The 16411-nt window shown below is 40.6% G+C and overlaps 1 protein-coding gene across 3 annotated transcripts; it reads left to right on the forward strand.

Annotated features, from left to right (window-relative positions):
• Nucleotides 1-350: 350 nt before the first annotated feature.
• LOC127640565 (RNA-binding protein Nova-1-like) lies at nt 351-14433 on the forward strand. 3 transcript variants are annotated; one of them, XM_052123197.1, is made up of 4 exons: nt 351-516; nt 8181-8324; nt 12000-12166; nt 13317-14433. In XM_052123197.1, the coding sequence occupies exons 1-4, from the start codon at nt 360-362 to the stop codon at nt 14334-14336; spliced, it is 1488 nt and encodes a 495-aa protein (XP_051979157.1). In that variant the 5' UTR covers nt 351-359; the 3' UTR covers nt 14337-14433. The 3 variants fall into 3 exon arrangements, with proteins under 3 accessions (XP_051979157.1, XP_051979170.1, XP_051979164.1); XM_052123210.1 differs by lacking the exon at nt 351-516 and adding an exon at nt 3766-4180; XM_052123204.1 differs by lacking the exon at nt 351-516 and adding an exon at nt 5242-5341.
• Nucleotides 14434-16411: the final 1978 nt, after the last annotated feature.

A 16411-nucleotide genomic window follows, 5' to 3' on the forward strand; every position in this document is an offset into this window, starting at 1 on the left:
ATCTCGGTTTGTTTATGTTTTCGTAGTTGGCCAGCGCGAGACAACGATTTCGACAATGTTTTTGGAGAGGGCGCTGCGCGTGAGTGTGTGAGGAAGAGGGGGTTCGCTGAATACACAGAGAGACATCTCAAGTCTCGAGTGCGCGCTAATGAATTGACTTGACTGATCTGAATGGATTTTTCTATTTGGAGCTTTAAATAGCAATAGTGGACAGCGAGGCAGAAACGGACACTTGCAGCATGGCATTTTTATAACATTTAAAGCTCCAAGAAACATACGGACGGCTCGAAGAGGAAACGCTGTTTGAAAGTGGTTTTCGTTGCGGTTTTGTGGCGTAAATAACTCCAGCCGGTGACAAAATGATGGCTGGCGGGGTAGTTCAGCAGAACGGGATCTTCTCCACTCCTCGGCACCTCTCACAGTCACCACAAATGGACTCGGACCCCTCCGATTCTAGAAAGAGACAACTGGAAACACCGACCGAAGCGAGCAGCACCAAGCGCTCCAACACCGGAGGTAAGCTCGACAGTTCTCGGGCCTGCTGCTGTAAATAAGTCTGTCAAACGAGCCACTCCAGTCAGCTTAAGTGTAGCCTAGTCTAGGTTTAGAATTGCATAGGAAAATAACTACTAAAACTTTTGAAATAGGTAAGACTGCAAATAATCCATAGATTTTTGACTTTAGACCGCGGTTCGCATAGCAATACCGTTTAAAAGACGTGGAAATAAGACTGCATTGACTGTGATCGTTTGCGTTTAGGCAAAATAATTAATTAATTTGATTCATTAAAATATATATTTATATTAATATAAACCTGACTAGCCCTTGGTGTTCGGGACTGACCCGGTGGGGTGATGTTCAGTGTGGTGGTGGTCTCTCCTCTGGGAGTTGAGCTAAACTGAGCAAAAAATGAATGAAAGGGAGAAAGCGCACATGCTGCTTTAGTTCAATCCCTATTCACATGCAGAAACAAAAGATTTCATTCCTTACCATGTGGAGCATCTTAATACATATCCCAAAGTGAACTGGGGACTATTTTGATTTTTGAAAGGTTGACATTATTTGTTGCTGATATATTACAAGTCACTTGAGGACAATACAGTACTACTAAACATTGTCAGACGTCCTTACCTTTACGCTTGTAAGTCAAAAAGAGGTTTAGGGTGTTTTTGGCAGGTTAATAGTCTGTTAGATATATTCTTATTCCATTTTATTTCTGCATGATGGTGTGAGTCATTGCTCTTTAAATAATAACTGAAAAGGTAACGGGAGAAACACGCAAAGTTGTGTATGTCCAGGAGCAGTTCCTTCAATCTGTGCTTGCGTGCATATCTGAAATGTTCATCGCCTTTCCAAGACTTTCCCACAGTGGCAGCTGCGGAGGGTTGAAGGGTGTAAGACTTTACCTAACAATTGTCATTGTTTTTATTTTTCTGACTGTGAAATAAACTCAAGTTTTCAGTTCATTTTTGAAGACCTGTATAAGTTTTGGATTGGAGGAAAAATAAAAAGGTTTTCGTTAAGTCGTGTGTACATGTGAGTTTTGCTTTAGTTGAGCGTGATCCGTGGGGCAGCTGCTGCTGTGGAGACTCAGTGCAGCTGTCCATCGAGAGTTTGGACCCGACATCACCCTTCCATGCTCAGCCAGAGTGAATAGGAAAACACAAAACAAACACACACACACACACACACACACACACACACACACACACACACACACACACACACGAGAGAGAGAGGCGGGTGTTTTTCAATGCTGAGAGTTTGACCTCCAATGAGGTGAGTCGAGCGTTGTGTTGAAGGTTTGTGAGTTGATTTGTATGAAGAAAATTAGCTAGATAAACGGTGTTATTAACTAAAGCAAGTAACACATTTTATTATCATGCTACTGCTCATTATATGTATAATTAATACTGATTTAAGTTAAATATTTTTAACTTTGCTCTAGCGACAAAATGTAGGCTACATAATTTAAAGGCAATTGTACAATTAAACTTTTTTATCATTAATTACGTAGTACTTTAATTACTATGATTTTATGACCCATTGTTATTATTATTAAAAGGATAATATCATACTACAATATTCATAATGCTACTAATAATTTACAATACAAATATACATGATTTAAATGTCACTTATTTCCTTTTGTTGTTAGTAATTATTGGTGTTAGTGCATTTTTATAGTCATGTGTAGACCAAAGGATATTTGGGATATATTATAACTGTAGTAAGATTTCAACCCATTTCAATCTTCAATGTTAACCTTTTCACAATTCAATTTGATGAAATTTTGTTATGAAATTGAAATGTGTACATTTATAAAACTAGTTTTTATATTTTTGAGTGTATAACAGTTTGCAAATCCTTTAACACATCAGTAGATTATCAGTGCAATACAGCACAGTAGTAAAAAAAAAAAAAGAAAAGATTATAATATGTAACTATACCTAGATTGTGTAGTGGGAATGTAGTCTTAGGTGTATTAATATAAATCATGTATGTAAGTTTTTGTGGAGACATTTTACAGATTCGTCTTTTATTTGCACAGTCTCTTTGTTCATTGGCAGTTCGGCCCATCATTCATTCTATCTATCCACCTTACTGGCTTTGTTAATTAAAACAATCATGTCAATGAACACTCCCTTCCCCCTGCAAGACCTTTGACCTGATGAAAGTGAAGAGCAGGATGGTAACTGAGTGAGATCCCTCTTTATGCCCCCTTTAGTAAACAGCCATTGATTGCTGATGCTAATTTTGCCAGTGTACACGCAGTTACTTTGTGTGTGTGTGTGTGTGGCCTCTTACCAGATGCAATTGAAATGATATGTTAATGTTGCTAATGGAGGTTTTGGCAGAGCTATTTATGTTGGTGTGTTTTTGTGTGAATTAGTATTAGATCAAAAGGTGTGAGAGAGAGGGAGCAAAAGAGGGAGAGAAGGACACAGGTGCCCTTGCAGTGTGCGGTGACGTGAGTTGACTGTGAATTGGGCAGGTGGTGGGGAGAGGAGGGGCTAGAAAGAGAGAGGGAGAGGGTGCATGTATTCTAGAATGTCCAGTGGATGTGTTGAACGTGATTGGTTTTTCTAAGTAAAGTAGCATCTCTACTCTCTGCATGCTGCATTTGAGACACCCAGCAGAGCGCATCAATATACCTCTATGGATATGTAGAGAATTTATCAACCTCAGCTGAAAAAAGCTACTATGCAAATGAAGTATGACAACTGGGACCACGCTTATACACCCTCCCCCACCAAGCGCAGTCGCACACCCGCGTTGGGTATAGAGTCGTAGGATTTATAGGCAGTAATTTAGTTGGCCGGCCCCTTGGCGCTCTGCGGCAGATCCTTTCTGCCATTTTCAAATCTCTCTCTCTCTCTCTCTCTCTCTCTCTCTCTCTCTCTCGCTGTGTTTCCAACATGGCCATCCAAGGAGTCCAACGCCTCCCAGTTTTTGCTCTATACCTCCTCTCCGCTCACGCAAGGTCACTCCCTTGCACTTTCTCTCACTCTTTCTCTTTTGTTGGCTCTCCACAGCCTCCCTCCATCCTACCTTTTCATATTTCACCTAAACGTGAGCAAGGTGCTACGTCTTTTATAGTGCTGCGTCAAAGGGGCAAAGAGGAAGAAAGCCTTGGTGTGTATATGTGTGTGTGTGTGTGACGCTGGGGAGGGGTGTGGGGTGATTGGACACGCTAGGTGCCTCTCTGTAGAATGCAGCACAGTGCTGGAGCTCTCTCTGAATATGGATGAGAAGGAAAGCAGAGGGTGATGCAGTAGGAAGATTCCCCCCTTCAGTCTGCCTCTGCCTGAACAATACAAGCCTCTTCGCTTCAAACACACACACACACACACACACACGCACACACGCACTTTCATACACATACTCACACACATACACACACAGCAATTGCATTACCATCACACACAATCAGAGAGAGAGAGAGAGGAAAAAGAGAGAAAGAGAGAGAGACGGGGGCTGACTGCGGGTATGGAGGGGAGGATGCGCTGACGTTGTCCCCCTCTCGGATACGAACCTGGGGAAAAAGGTTGACTGGCCACATTCCTTGACGGCAGCAGAGCTCCTATGATCAGCCTGCAGTCGGGTATCGCTCACTGGTACAGCCTCTAAGTGTCCATGGATATCTGAACACCACCTCCAGTACAGTACAGCAGAATGGGTAAGAGATTCTGTCCCCTATTGTTGACTTGTTGAATGTAAGAGAGGTGTGTGCAGACGAGTTGACCATTTTTCTTTTCACTCTCTATTCTTTCGCCCTTTCTGCCCTGTCCTCTGCTGGTATATCTTCATTCATTCTCTGGGAAGGAGAGGCTTGGTTGTCCTTGCAGTGTGCCTAGGACAGGCCCTCCTTTTCACATGCAGAGTGTGTGTGTTTCTTGGGGGTGTGGGGGTTTAACAATGCAATCTCTCTTGACCCACTCCCTCTGTGTGTTTGCATGACACTCTCTTCACACAGTATATGGTGTACGTGTAATCATAGGTTTGAGTCTGAGAGCGTCTGTGAGCGTTAGCGGCTGTGTAAGTACGGCTCGCTGGCAAACATCAGCAACAGATTGTATTATTTACTCAGACTCTCACTGTTGAAAACCTGTTACACCAGTGTTTCTTACATCATTGCCGCAAGCAGGGAGAGCAGCGCTCCCAAAGCGCTGCTCTGAAATCAGAACTGCATAAGAATGTGCTAAGGTGTCCCTTCTAACAACAGGTAACAGACAGCAGCCCTTTCCCATTGGCTCTTTTTGCCTTCAAAATGTCGTTGTGGAAACCATTGTGAGGCTATTGATGGCCAGCCATGATGGAGAGAGTGAAGTTTTCGCTCCTCGATGGCCAAGGTCAAACAGTCCCATGCCGTCACCAATCTGTAAATCGGCTGCTAGCATATACGGTGAGAATCAGTGATTCAGTTCCTGCATTTGACAAGAAATGTCGTGGGTGTGCTGGTTAGGCATACTTCATTGATTATGAGAGCCCTGATTGCCCTTTCGTTTTCTCTTTTGTTTCCATGTCTTATGAACTCGCTTGCTCCTTATCCCTCTGGCTGCACTCTTCAAAAAACTCCATCATGGATTCCTGAGCGTGTGTATAATGTGTCCTGTCCTCTTCCTCCGATCACTGCAAACTTCCCTCATTAAATCGTCCCTGTAACAGTGTCTGCATTCATTCCATTCACACTTGCACCGTCCCCTTTAACAGACCAGTCATTGATAAGATCGGGATCTGCCCAGCTGTGTATGTGTGTGAATCATGGCTGCAGAGAGCATTGTGGATTGGAATCCTATCATTACCTGTCAATCGTGTGTGGCAGAGAGCATTGAGTCGGGTAAGTCGGGCAATGATGTAATGTGTATTCCACTGCGCACCTGGAGGGCTGCAGAGGACAGGTACAGATTGAACCTCTCTGCGCGGTTTCGTTCAGATCCTCATCTTGTTCACTACCCCCTCTCAAGGGCCCTGTGGAGAGAGCTGGTGGTTATCGTTCCCTTGCGTGTTGAGCATTTGTATATGAGTGTGTGAAGTCTTTATGAGATTAAGCATTTGTTGGACGTTGTGTGTGTGTGTAATCAAGAAACATGAGGTCAGTCCCAGTGCAGAGAATAATAAATCTCTCACCCTATGACATTTGCACTTATTCATTTAACAAATAATTTTTTTTAGGAGTGACTGAGCACAGAGCAGAGCCAGTCAGACAGAGAGAGAGGGAGAAAGAGAAGAGAAGAGAAAAGAGAGGGATGAACAAAAGAATAGCAGTGCTGCAGATAACAGCTTTTAGATCTATATACATCTATACAATTTTTATTTGGCCTTTTACACAGTGTAATGCATTTCCATAGAATTGTGTGGAAATGTGAGTGATTGGGTACCTCTGTGTTTTTCTCGAATTGTCTTTTCCATTTAAATTCTGCTCAAGTATCTTTCTAACAGTGCATTGCACATTCAGCTGCGTATTTAGGGATTTGTACTGCGTGTAAGCTTTCTTTCTTTCTGTCTTTGTTTTTCTTCTGTCTTTTTTGTCTTTCTGTTTGACCTGATTATGCATTACAACTGAAGCTAATGTTTGCTTTGATCCTGGTTCCATCTACTAACTGACCCTCCCACTCTTGGCTTGATTATATATGCTTGAGCTGAACAAAATATGTCTTTGGATTTCCCAGATCCTCTGATTTTATGGTATTAATGGGATTTCTTACAATGTTGACCAGACTTGCCTTCCAGTGAGAGTGTGTTGTGTTTCTGAAAGAACCACACAATTGTTCCTCATCAAATGACTCACAGCAGCAATATTGTACAGGTAAAAGTGGTGTTCAGCTCTGTGCTATGTAGCGGACTTCAGTGTGATTTGGAATGTATCAAGCGTTCCCATAGGAGAGTCAATCAGAGTTGCTTAGAGACCATAATATTTTCACCTTCTATCTGCCACCCCTCCCCTCTCCTCTTCTCCTCATCTGTCCTCTCTGCTTCTAGCTGCTGTATTCTTCTACCACTCTCTGAAATAATCTTTCTTTTCTGGTATAATATTCTTTTCTTCATTCCAGACAAATCTTTTTCATGCCATTTTTATTTTTCAGCTTCTTCCCTTTACTCTTCCATCACGTTTTTTAAATGATTGGCTTCTTTTGTTTATTAGTAGCGTGCTTGCTCTTATCCTGCTTACATCCTGCAGTTCGTGTTCTCTTCTGTCTAGTGTCTCTCCTTCTCCTCTCTCTTCTTCCTCTGCAGTGGTACAGGGTCAGCTGCTGGATATTGGGGGTATTTGAGTCTGCAAAATGTCTTAAAACATCTTATCTGTCTGATTTTCTACAGTCTCCAAAAGACACTGATATAATACTTTTACACTGTTTCCCTTTGGTACACATATGTTTACACAACACACTAATGCACTTGAAAGCATCTAAAATACCATATTTACTGCAAACACATTTAAAAGGTTTGTTTGAGTTGTGCCAACACAATGTTTTAGTGGGCTGTATCAGATGTCCAACATGGCTTGAGCATCAGGTTATGATGGAAGTTGTTTTAATGTTTAGCGCCAAAGGTTTTGTTTGTTGACAATAGTACTCAATATTGAAATCTCTGTTATGAACATCCCTTGGCCTAGTAATGCACTCTGGGCCATATGTTTTGTTTGAGATGTCTAATATTGCTGTGGGAGAGGGAAACCTAGTCCCCTCCGGGAACCTGTGACTGACTAGTGTGCTGTTGGCTGGGTTCTGCAGGAATAATCTGAGGATTTAGCATCCATATGCTCCTGCCTGAACCGCCTTCCAGGCAATTACCCACAAGCCCATGGCCTCAATATTGTGAAGCACTACAAACTGCCTACACGCACACACCACCCGTCCCACCCACTACTTAATCCTCAAACTTCTGTCTTTGATACTGTACCACGATGCTGAGGATCTGAGCAGTTTGTCAGTCAGCTGACCATGTGTGTGTTAGAGAGAGAGAGTGAGATGGCGAGGAATATAGTGTAGGCCACAAAACGCAAAGATAGTTTGGTTAAATTTAGACCTCTACCAACCCAAAGCAGGTCACTTTAGCTCTGCATGGGAAAAAGTGGGACAGAGGCACAATCTGAAGGAACTCATCAGGGAGAGAGAAAGAAATGTGAAAAGAGAGAAAGTGAAGAAAAGAATCAGACAGTACCCTCTCATGTTTAGTTTGTTTATTGTTTCAAAAGGACCTGTATTGAGGTATAATAATTCTTTGTTCAAGTAGCCTCTGGTTGACTTCATACGGTTTGCAAACTGTTATATAATCTTACTGCAGAACTGTGTTAGACATCCCAAAATTCCTGTCTGAAATCAACAAAATGACTTCAAAATGCACATCACTAACAATATAAAAAAATACTTTGATATTTAGTACTATCTACTATGCATATAGTAATACTAATACTAATTATTTATTATTATGATTATTAATAATAATAGTATATTAATTATGTAGTAGTTATTAAGTAGTTAGTACTATAATATTATTACTACTACATTATGGAGGATGTGTGTCTGAGAAGTTTTTTGCTTGTGAGTTCTGATTGGTAATTTCCAAACAAGTATAAATAAATTTCAGGTGAAATTTGTGTCAGAGATGTTCAGTCAAAAACATTCACTGTAAAGATGCTTTTATCTCTAATTCTTTTTTGTTTTCTGTGTGTGCAGAGGAGGGTGAATATTTCCTGAAGGTGTTGATTCCCAGCTATGCTGCTGGTTCGATCATAGGTAAAGGGGGACAGACCATTGTCCAGCTTCAGAAAGAGACTGGAGCCACCATCAAACTGTCCAAATCTAAAGACTTCTACCCAGGTATCGTGCATATAAATGCCCATCTTTGGTTGATTATGTCTGGCTTTAATGATGATGGACATCATTTCAGAACTTACTTATTTGTTTATTATACATAAACCACTCCTTTATATCTCATCTATTTATACTTAATGTTATTAGATCTATGTTATAAATCCTTACAGTTAAATAATTTTGTTTATTGTTGAACAGATGTCACAGTTAATAAGGACTAAACTTGAAAAAAAGGTTTCCCCTTTCTTATCAAAAACTATTTTTCAATGGATAGGGTTCTTAAATTAGATATATTGGTAGTGGGAAAACATTCTTGATGTTACATGGTTCCTTAGATCATCCCATATCATTTCTTTTTTTGTTGTTTTTTTGTTTGTTTTGTTTTTAGAGCAGTGTCTCCAAACCTTTTTTTGTCTTATGTACCCCCAGTCAAAAAGGCTCAAGTACTTCTTCATCAACACCAAACCAGAATTCAGTTTATCATATTAAACTGGATTTATCGTTGTCATTAATATGATTACACTCACTTTTTTTATCATATAAATATGTACTGAAATATTCATAGTCATTTTAATTGATTTAATGTTATGTTTTATAGGGTTTTATCTTTACATGTAGAGAATAAAAATTATTTTGAAAATATAAATAACAGGTTCTCTTATGGCATCAGGCTGTGAGACCTTTTTAAATTGTAATTGGAACCTTTATTTTTAAGAGGGAAGGAGTTTTTGCAATGCAAGGATTAAAGAGTTTTGAATGTGCTATTTTATTGTATAAACAATCTTTACCTTTACTGACAGACATTGATTTTCTACATAAGCAGATTTTTGCATACTGAATTTTCTAGAATCTTTTTGAGATGAAAGTGTTTAAAGAGCAACAAGTTTGTAAATGCTCAGAATATTATGCAGTAGGTCTGACAGTCGGCTCAGAGCTCATCCATGGTAGATTAGTGCGTATATATCTGCTTACAGGTGTTGGTCTGTTTTTGTCATTTACTATAGTATCGTTTACACCAAGTATGTCATTAAAAAGCTGCTTGATATTGTAGCCTGAAAAAAATAAACCTGCAGAGAATGATAATGTAAAATGTGCCCATATGGGGGGAAATATGTGAGAAAGCGAGAGAGAGAGAGTGTGTGTGTGTGTGTGTGTGTGTGTGTGTGTGTGTGTGTGTGTGTGTGTGTTTCGCAGCTTTGAAGTGTACATCTTACTATTGTGAACATATTTTGTCTGTGAATAGCTAAGTTTTCATTCATTAAACACACACACACTTTACAGCTTTAGCTGTCTCGAGACCACCTGTTCTGACATTCACCCTTCAACTAACACACACATTCTCGCTCTCCTTTTCCTTAATTGTTTTCTTTGCAAATTCCCCTTTCCACCCAATGGAACAACTAATTTAACACATTGTACTTCTACTTATTTCTATTCAGTGTGTTTATATTAACAGCACAACATCACAGTACAACACAATGTATTATACAGCACAATAACACAGTGCTGCTCTGGCACATACACCAGCACATCCTCAATCGTTCTTTTCTCTGATATAATAGCAGCTTCCCTTTCAGACCTCATTTGTCTTATGAGACACTGAAAAGGAAACATTTAAACTGTCTCTGGTGCACAAGAGAGCTTTAAAAATAATTCACCTACAGCTGAGCAGTTTTACTCCAGCCAGTATATCCTTTACCACACACATACTGAAGCATGTCACACTCGCGCATGTACATTACAATTCAGTCTTTTCTTAAAACTCCTATAACTTCAGACACTTATCGCAAACCACACCTCCTACAAGCAAGAGAAGGACTGAAATTCTATGTGCTTTATTGAAGCATGCTTCATAGAGCTGGTGGCACACACACATTTGACTTCTATTGTATGGTAACACTTCACAATAAGGTTCCATTTGTTAACATAGTTTAACATCAACCAACAATGAACAATACTTTTACAGCATGTGTTAATCTTGGTTAATGTTATTTTCAACATGCCTGTATACTACTACATGTTTAAAATCAAAAGTTGTATCTATTAACGTTAGTTCATGAACTATGAACTAACAATGAACAATTGTATTTTTATTAACTAACTTTAATTCAATATTAATAAAAGCTGTAAAAAGATATATTGTTCATTGTTTGTTCATAATACCTACTTCATTAACTAATGTTAACAAACTTATTGTGAAGTGTTATCTATTGTTTTTATACTGAGCTTATGATATTTTCTGTCCCTTGCCCTTACACCTAAACGTTCTTTAACCCTCACACAAACCTTTCAAATTTTTTTATAATTGAATTCAGACATTATTTAGTATGATTACAATGTTTTTCCTCAAGGAGACTGTTGGCTGGTCCCCACACTGTAAGTGAGGTTTTACTATTCTTGTGTGTTCCCCCACAATGCAAGAAAAACCTGGCCCACACACTCTGCTGTGTGTGCTGTGCTTTAGATAAGAACAAGTGTTTGTGGAGCAGATGTGTGATACTCAATCTGGTGGTAAAAAAGCAGAGGAGCACAGCTGAGGAACAAACGCTTGGTCAAGTATTGTATGTCACATACGCACAACCATCTCTCTGCACTGTTGCCCGGAAACAAACACACACTACCAACAACCTGCATACCCCCACTTCCCACATCTCTCTCCCTCCAAAAAATTAGAAGATGATCATGATAGTATATTTAGGACATTGATGATTCTTTCCTCCCCAAGACTGAACAAATCCTAACTTGAATTCAGGCCGACAATACGCAGTGGATTGTGTAACAGGAACACATTTTCGATTTCATCTCTCTGGCCATGGAAAACTGCTTCCAGCCAGTGACAGCTCTGTGGGTTCTCTCACAGTTACTACAGTATTCTGGACAGGTCGACTGCTTCAGGGCTATGAGATGGCAGAGATTAGTTGTGTGTGTGTGCGCGTGTGCGTGCGTGTGTGCCCGCGTGCCCACCTTGAACATTTGTGTGGTGTGTGGTGTGTCCTGTGGGAGTGATGAAGTTATAGAAGACAAGTTCCGAATTTTAAGGATTCATGATGAATAAAATCATGCAGATATTTCATTTACCCTGTGTTACAAGTCTTTCTGATACAGTTCTGCTCGTACATTTACATACAGAATCATCAATATGTTTACCATTTCGCTTAATTTAGGGATTGTTTAATATTGCCCAGATTAAGTTATTTGGCATAACAGATGCATACACACATTTACATATATTCCACAAGACAAAATGATAAATGAACCCATATTATCCCTTTTCAAAAGATTACTCCCAGTATATTTACATCTTTTGAAAAAGATTATTTCGTTAATTTAATGTATTATTTTGTACCTTGTAGATTATACTTAAATATTTGTTATGCAGCTTCTTCAGGGCAGTACTAAGAAAAATAAAAAGACATTTCATGGTCATTCAACAAAAGGTTTGTAAATGTCTAAGCAGAATTATTTGCATATTATATTGAACAAAGAATTTTTGTGTTTCCATTCCTTTTTTTTTTTCATTTTAAAGCATCAAATCACAACACTGGGTCAGTCAGAATCATTTATAATATTAGTTTACTTGTATGCTTTAAACATACTTTTTTTTCTTTACATACTGATATTATGTGTTTTTATAGTGGCTTATGTGATTATTTATATGTGTGTACATGTTTTATTTCTCAGGTACGACAGAGCGTGTTTGTTTGATTCAGGGTACAGTGGAAGCGCTAAATGGAGTCCATAACTTCATCGCTGAAAAAGTTCGTGAGATGCCTCAGAGCAGTCAAAAGACCGAGCCAGTCAGCATTCTCCAACCACAGACTACTGTTAACCCAGATCGCATTAAACAGGTTAGTTTTGTAAGGCTACTTTTCCACTACTCCACCGTGTTTTCATCAAACCCCAACATGTACAGCAGCAGTACTGTGCAAAAGTCTTAAGCACATTAGATATTTCACAAAAACATTTGTCTTAAGATGTTATTTTATATCTTCTGCTTTAGTGTTTCAATAGGAAATATTAATTTTAGATTTCCAAACATTTCTTTGCAACTAGAAGTAGAACAAGGAGTCCTGCAAAACATGGTATGACCCCACAAAGCCTGGGTCTTGGATTACATGAAGAGCCTAAATACATAGAACTGTGGCAAGTTCTCCAAGATGCTTGCAGCAACCCAACTGCCAACAACCTTGAAAATATGTGTGCAAGTGTACCTAGGAGAATTTATGCTGTTTTAAAGCGGTCACACAAAATGTTGATTTATTTTTGTAATTTTCACTGCACTTTGTATAAAGTTAATTTTTAAAACATCCTTACTATACAACATTTTTCACAACTGCATAAACTTTTGCACAGTATTGTAAGTTTATGTTACTAGTTAGACTTTTATGCATTTGTAAAAATCTGAATCAAATGTGCAGACAAGTTATTCACCTGAACCATATTTTAGTCCAGTAATGTACTATCGTTTTTTTGTTGAATAACAGCACAGACACATCAGCTATTTGAATATCAGCAACGCTGTAAACTTCTGGCAGATATACCGGCCCAGTGAAGGCAGAGGGCAGGACAGGCTGGTGATTGTTCCCCAGGGAAAGAGTGGTAGATAGGGGCAGCAATGTGTGAGAGCAGTGGGTTATTTTTACCTGCTTGATCCTGGCAGAATGAGAAAGAGAGAGGGAGTGAGAGAGAGAGAGAGCAGCTGCAATATAAGACCAGGGATCAACAAATGGCTGATATAAGCACTAACTTAAGAGCCAGACCTTACATAGTCACACACACAAGCATACAGAGTAACATATTGAAAATGCAGCTCCTCAAACAAATTGCAGCCATTCACAAACATTGTCAGGAATTCAAAAAGTGAGCACAGAAAACAAGCATCCACACATAACCAGTATGTGTGCTTTTTGAGTTTAGGGATCTATTTTTGGTTCTGTGTGCAGTCTCATGCATGTAATTCTGTTCCTTAATCAAAGTGACACTCCCCCTCCTCCACAGGCCAAACTGATCGTACCCAACAGCACTGCAGGGCTCATCATCGGTAAAGGTGGGGCTACAGTTAAGGCTGTGATGGAGCAGTCGGGAGCCTGGGTGCAGCTTTCTCAGAAGCCTGAGGGAATCAATCTGCAGGAGCGCGTTGTGACGGTGAGTGGGGAGCCGGAGCAGAACCGCAAGGCTGTGGAGATCATTGTTCAGAAGATCCAAGAGGACCCACAGAGCAGTAGCTGTCTCAATATCAGTTACTCTAACATCACTGGTCCTGTGGCCAACTCTAACCCTACCGGTTCCCCCTTCGCCAACTCTACAGAGGTCTTACCCAATGCTGCGGCGGCAGCTACGGCCTCAACGCTGCTTGGCCAGGCGGGCCTTGCAGGCATGGGAGGGTTCCCTGCCACTATGTCTAGTCTCTCCGGTAATGATCTGCTTGCCATTACGTCTGCCCTGAACACTTTGGCAAGTTATGGCTACAACACCAATATGTTGGGGCTAGGCCTCAACCCGGCCGCTGCGTCTGGAGTTCTTGCTGCTGTTGCAGCTAGTGCCAATCCTGCAGCAGCAGCTGCTGCCAACCTGCTTGCCACATATGCCAGTGAGGCCTCTGGAGGGGGCGGTCACCCTGCAGCACCTAGCTTAGGGGGATTCTCACTGGGCTCTCTAGCAGCTGCCACAGGGGCATCTAATGGGTACCTGAACCCCTCATCCCCATTGGTGGCATCGTCTCTGCTTGGCACAGAGAAGCTGGCAGAAGGTGGAAAAGAGGTGGTTGAGATTGCTGTGCCGGAGAACTTGGTCGGTGCCATATTGGGAAAGGGCGGCAAGACTCTGGTGGAGTATCAGGAGCTGACAGGGGCACGAATTCAGATCTCCAAGAAGGGAGAATTCATTCCAGGCACTCGCAATCGCAAAGTGACCATCACGGGGTCACCTGCGGCAACACAGGCAGCCCAGTATCTCATCAGCCAGCGAATTACATATGAGCAAGGGGTCCGTGCCACCAACCCTCAAAAGGTGGGCTAGAGGTGGACCAGAGTGGGGAGGGGAACAACAAAAATGGGAAGTGAAGGAAAAGTGAGAATGAATAGATGACTGGATAAATGAAAGAGAGGAAGAACGGGATGGGTTGGAGCAAAAAATGTGTGTGTGTGGGGGGGGGGGATCAGAAAGAACTGTGGAGATATAATTTGTTTGGGGAGAAATGTGATATTTTGTGACTGAAATTCTGCTGTATTTTTAAAAGATGTGTTTAGTTGTGTAGGTCTGAGTATTGAGCCCTGGGGGACTCAGAGGAGAAGTTAAAACTTCCTCTCTCTTAGCTGGGGTTTTTATTATTCTGTTTTCAGCTGTTTGCTTCCATTGCAGATTCCTTACAGTTTAGTTCATTACCTGATCCACACTCAGAGCAAGGAGACTTGAGTTTGAAATTGTACCATTTTATTGTTTTGATATTAGTGAATTCAGTCTCCACAACTATAGTGTAGGCCTGAAATGAAACAGTTATCTCGTTGGGTCAGATACTGAGAAGATACCTATTAAGCATTTTACTAACTCATGATTTGCCCCTTTTTGGTTTCAAATGAGACTTGATGACACCTGCTGAAAGCTTTCAATCTGCATTACATAACTGGATCTCTATGATTATGCTCCATCATGGTTGGTTCACACATGATCACACCAATTTCTTTTAGATTTACTCAAACCTGTGATTCCAGGTTGACCTGAATGTATAAAGACTTCCTGATATTGTTGGGTTTTTTTAATATGTAAATTGAGGATCAAACTGAGATGCTGTTTAGAGTAGATACCTAAACTTCAGCCACAGACAGACAGAATATGTCAAAGGTCAGATACTCAACATTAGAGAACAGGAATGTAAACCACACACACACACATTACACAGACACACCTATACACATCTGTATATCAAAAAAAACTTGCAAGTGTAGTTTCATAACAAGATCCCACTATGGTGCTATAAGAAAACACATGCGATCAAATTTTGAAGAGATTTTTTTTTGTTGTCATATCTACTGATTTTAGGATTTATGGTGTTTCTTGTAGTCTTCATGAGGAATTAGAGGGCATATTGAGTGGATATTCAAAAGATCACACCAGAAGAGAGACAAAACAGTTCGATTGTAAAAAAAAAAAAAAAAAAAAAAGTCTGTTTGACTAACTAACTTTTATCTACAGCTAACGTTTGGACACACTACCAAGGAATTTAAGTCCTTAGAATCCTGAACTTGAAAAATAATTGGACCTGTTTAGACAGATGTACCTCTTAACTCTTCCTCTTCCTCTGATTGGAGGAGCCAGGCAATGTCTGTTCCTGTTTCGTTCAAATGGAGCTCAGGTTGTCATACCTCATGTTTGAGAAGGAGAACGATTTACAGTTTGTATGCAGTGCAGCAAAGTCTTGGGTGCATTACAAATGTTGCCTCATTCACATCGCGGTTTATCCCTGTTTGCATCAGGCTGGCAACAGAGGGGCAGTTAAGGTAGTGAATGAGAGGCTAAAATGCCATACAGCTTTTGTGACCTGTTTGAACAAATTCGAAGGCCGGAGGATACCACTGTAATGACTGTCAACCTTCAGCCTTCTTCTGTATAGCAGTGTTACTGCAAGGCAAACTCTTGCAGATGAACTGATCTCATATCTGCTTCCTTTGAGAAACCAAATGTCTAACAGCATTGAGACTGCAGGCCATTGTGTCAGACACACGGCTCCTAAAGTTTTGCTGGAGAGTTATTTCCCACCGCCTTTTCCACCGATCAACAGGTTGTTTTTTGGTGCACCGAAAGGTGGTGATAGTTAATCATTAATTTAATCCACAGTTGTACACTGCATCAAAGTGTTACGCTGCTATCAGCATTTTCGGTCTTGCCAGCAATTGGCTCTTGCATGGGGAGTGAGCAGGAGCTCCTGTACAGAGCGAACGATCGTCTCTGAACAACACTGTGAATCCAGCGGCCTGACGCCATCGCAACTATGGAATGTACTGTACATATTTCACACCATCAAGGGTGCATCTGTTAAGACACAGCATGACGGAATAAAGCAATGAAACAGAGCGAGCACAAGAACACGGGCCACA

The sequence above is a fragment of the Xyrauchen texanus genome, chromosome 4 (genome assembly GCF_025860055.1).
Source record: "Xyrauchen texanus isolate HMW12.3.18 chromosome 4, RBS_HiC_50CHRs, whole genome shotgun sequence".
NCBI classification, from domain to species: domain Eukaryota; kingdom Metazoa; phylum Chordata; class Actinopteri; order Cypriniformes; family Catostomidae; genus Xyrauchen; species Xyrauchen texanus.

Excerpts from the sequence above, each read along its gene's own strand:
- LOC127640565 (XM_052123197.1), top strand. The coding sequence starts at position 360 with ATGATGGCTGGCGGGGTAGTTCAGCAGAACGGGATCTTCTCCACTCCT. Across the intron at positions 8,325-11,999 it reads ATCTAAAGACTTCTACCCAG|GTACGACAGAGCGTGTTTGT; the intron begins GTATCGTGCATA and ends TTTATTTCTCAG. Across the intron at positions 12,167-13,316 it reads ACCCAGATCGCATTAAACAG|GCCAAACTGATCGTACCCAA; the intron begins GTTAGTTTTGTA and ends CCTCCTCCACAG.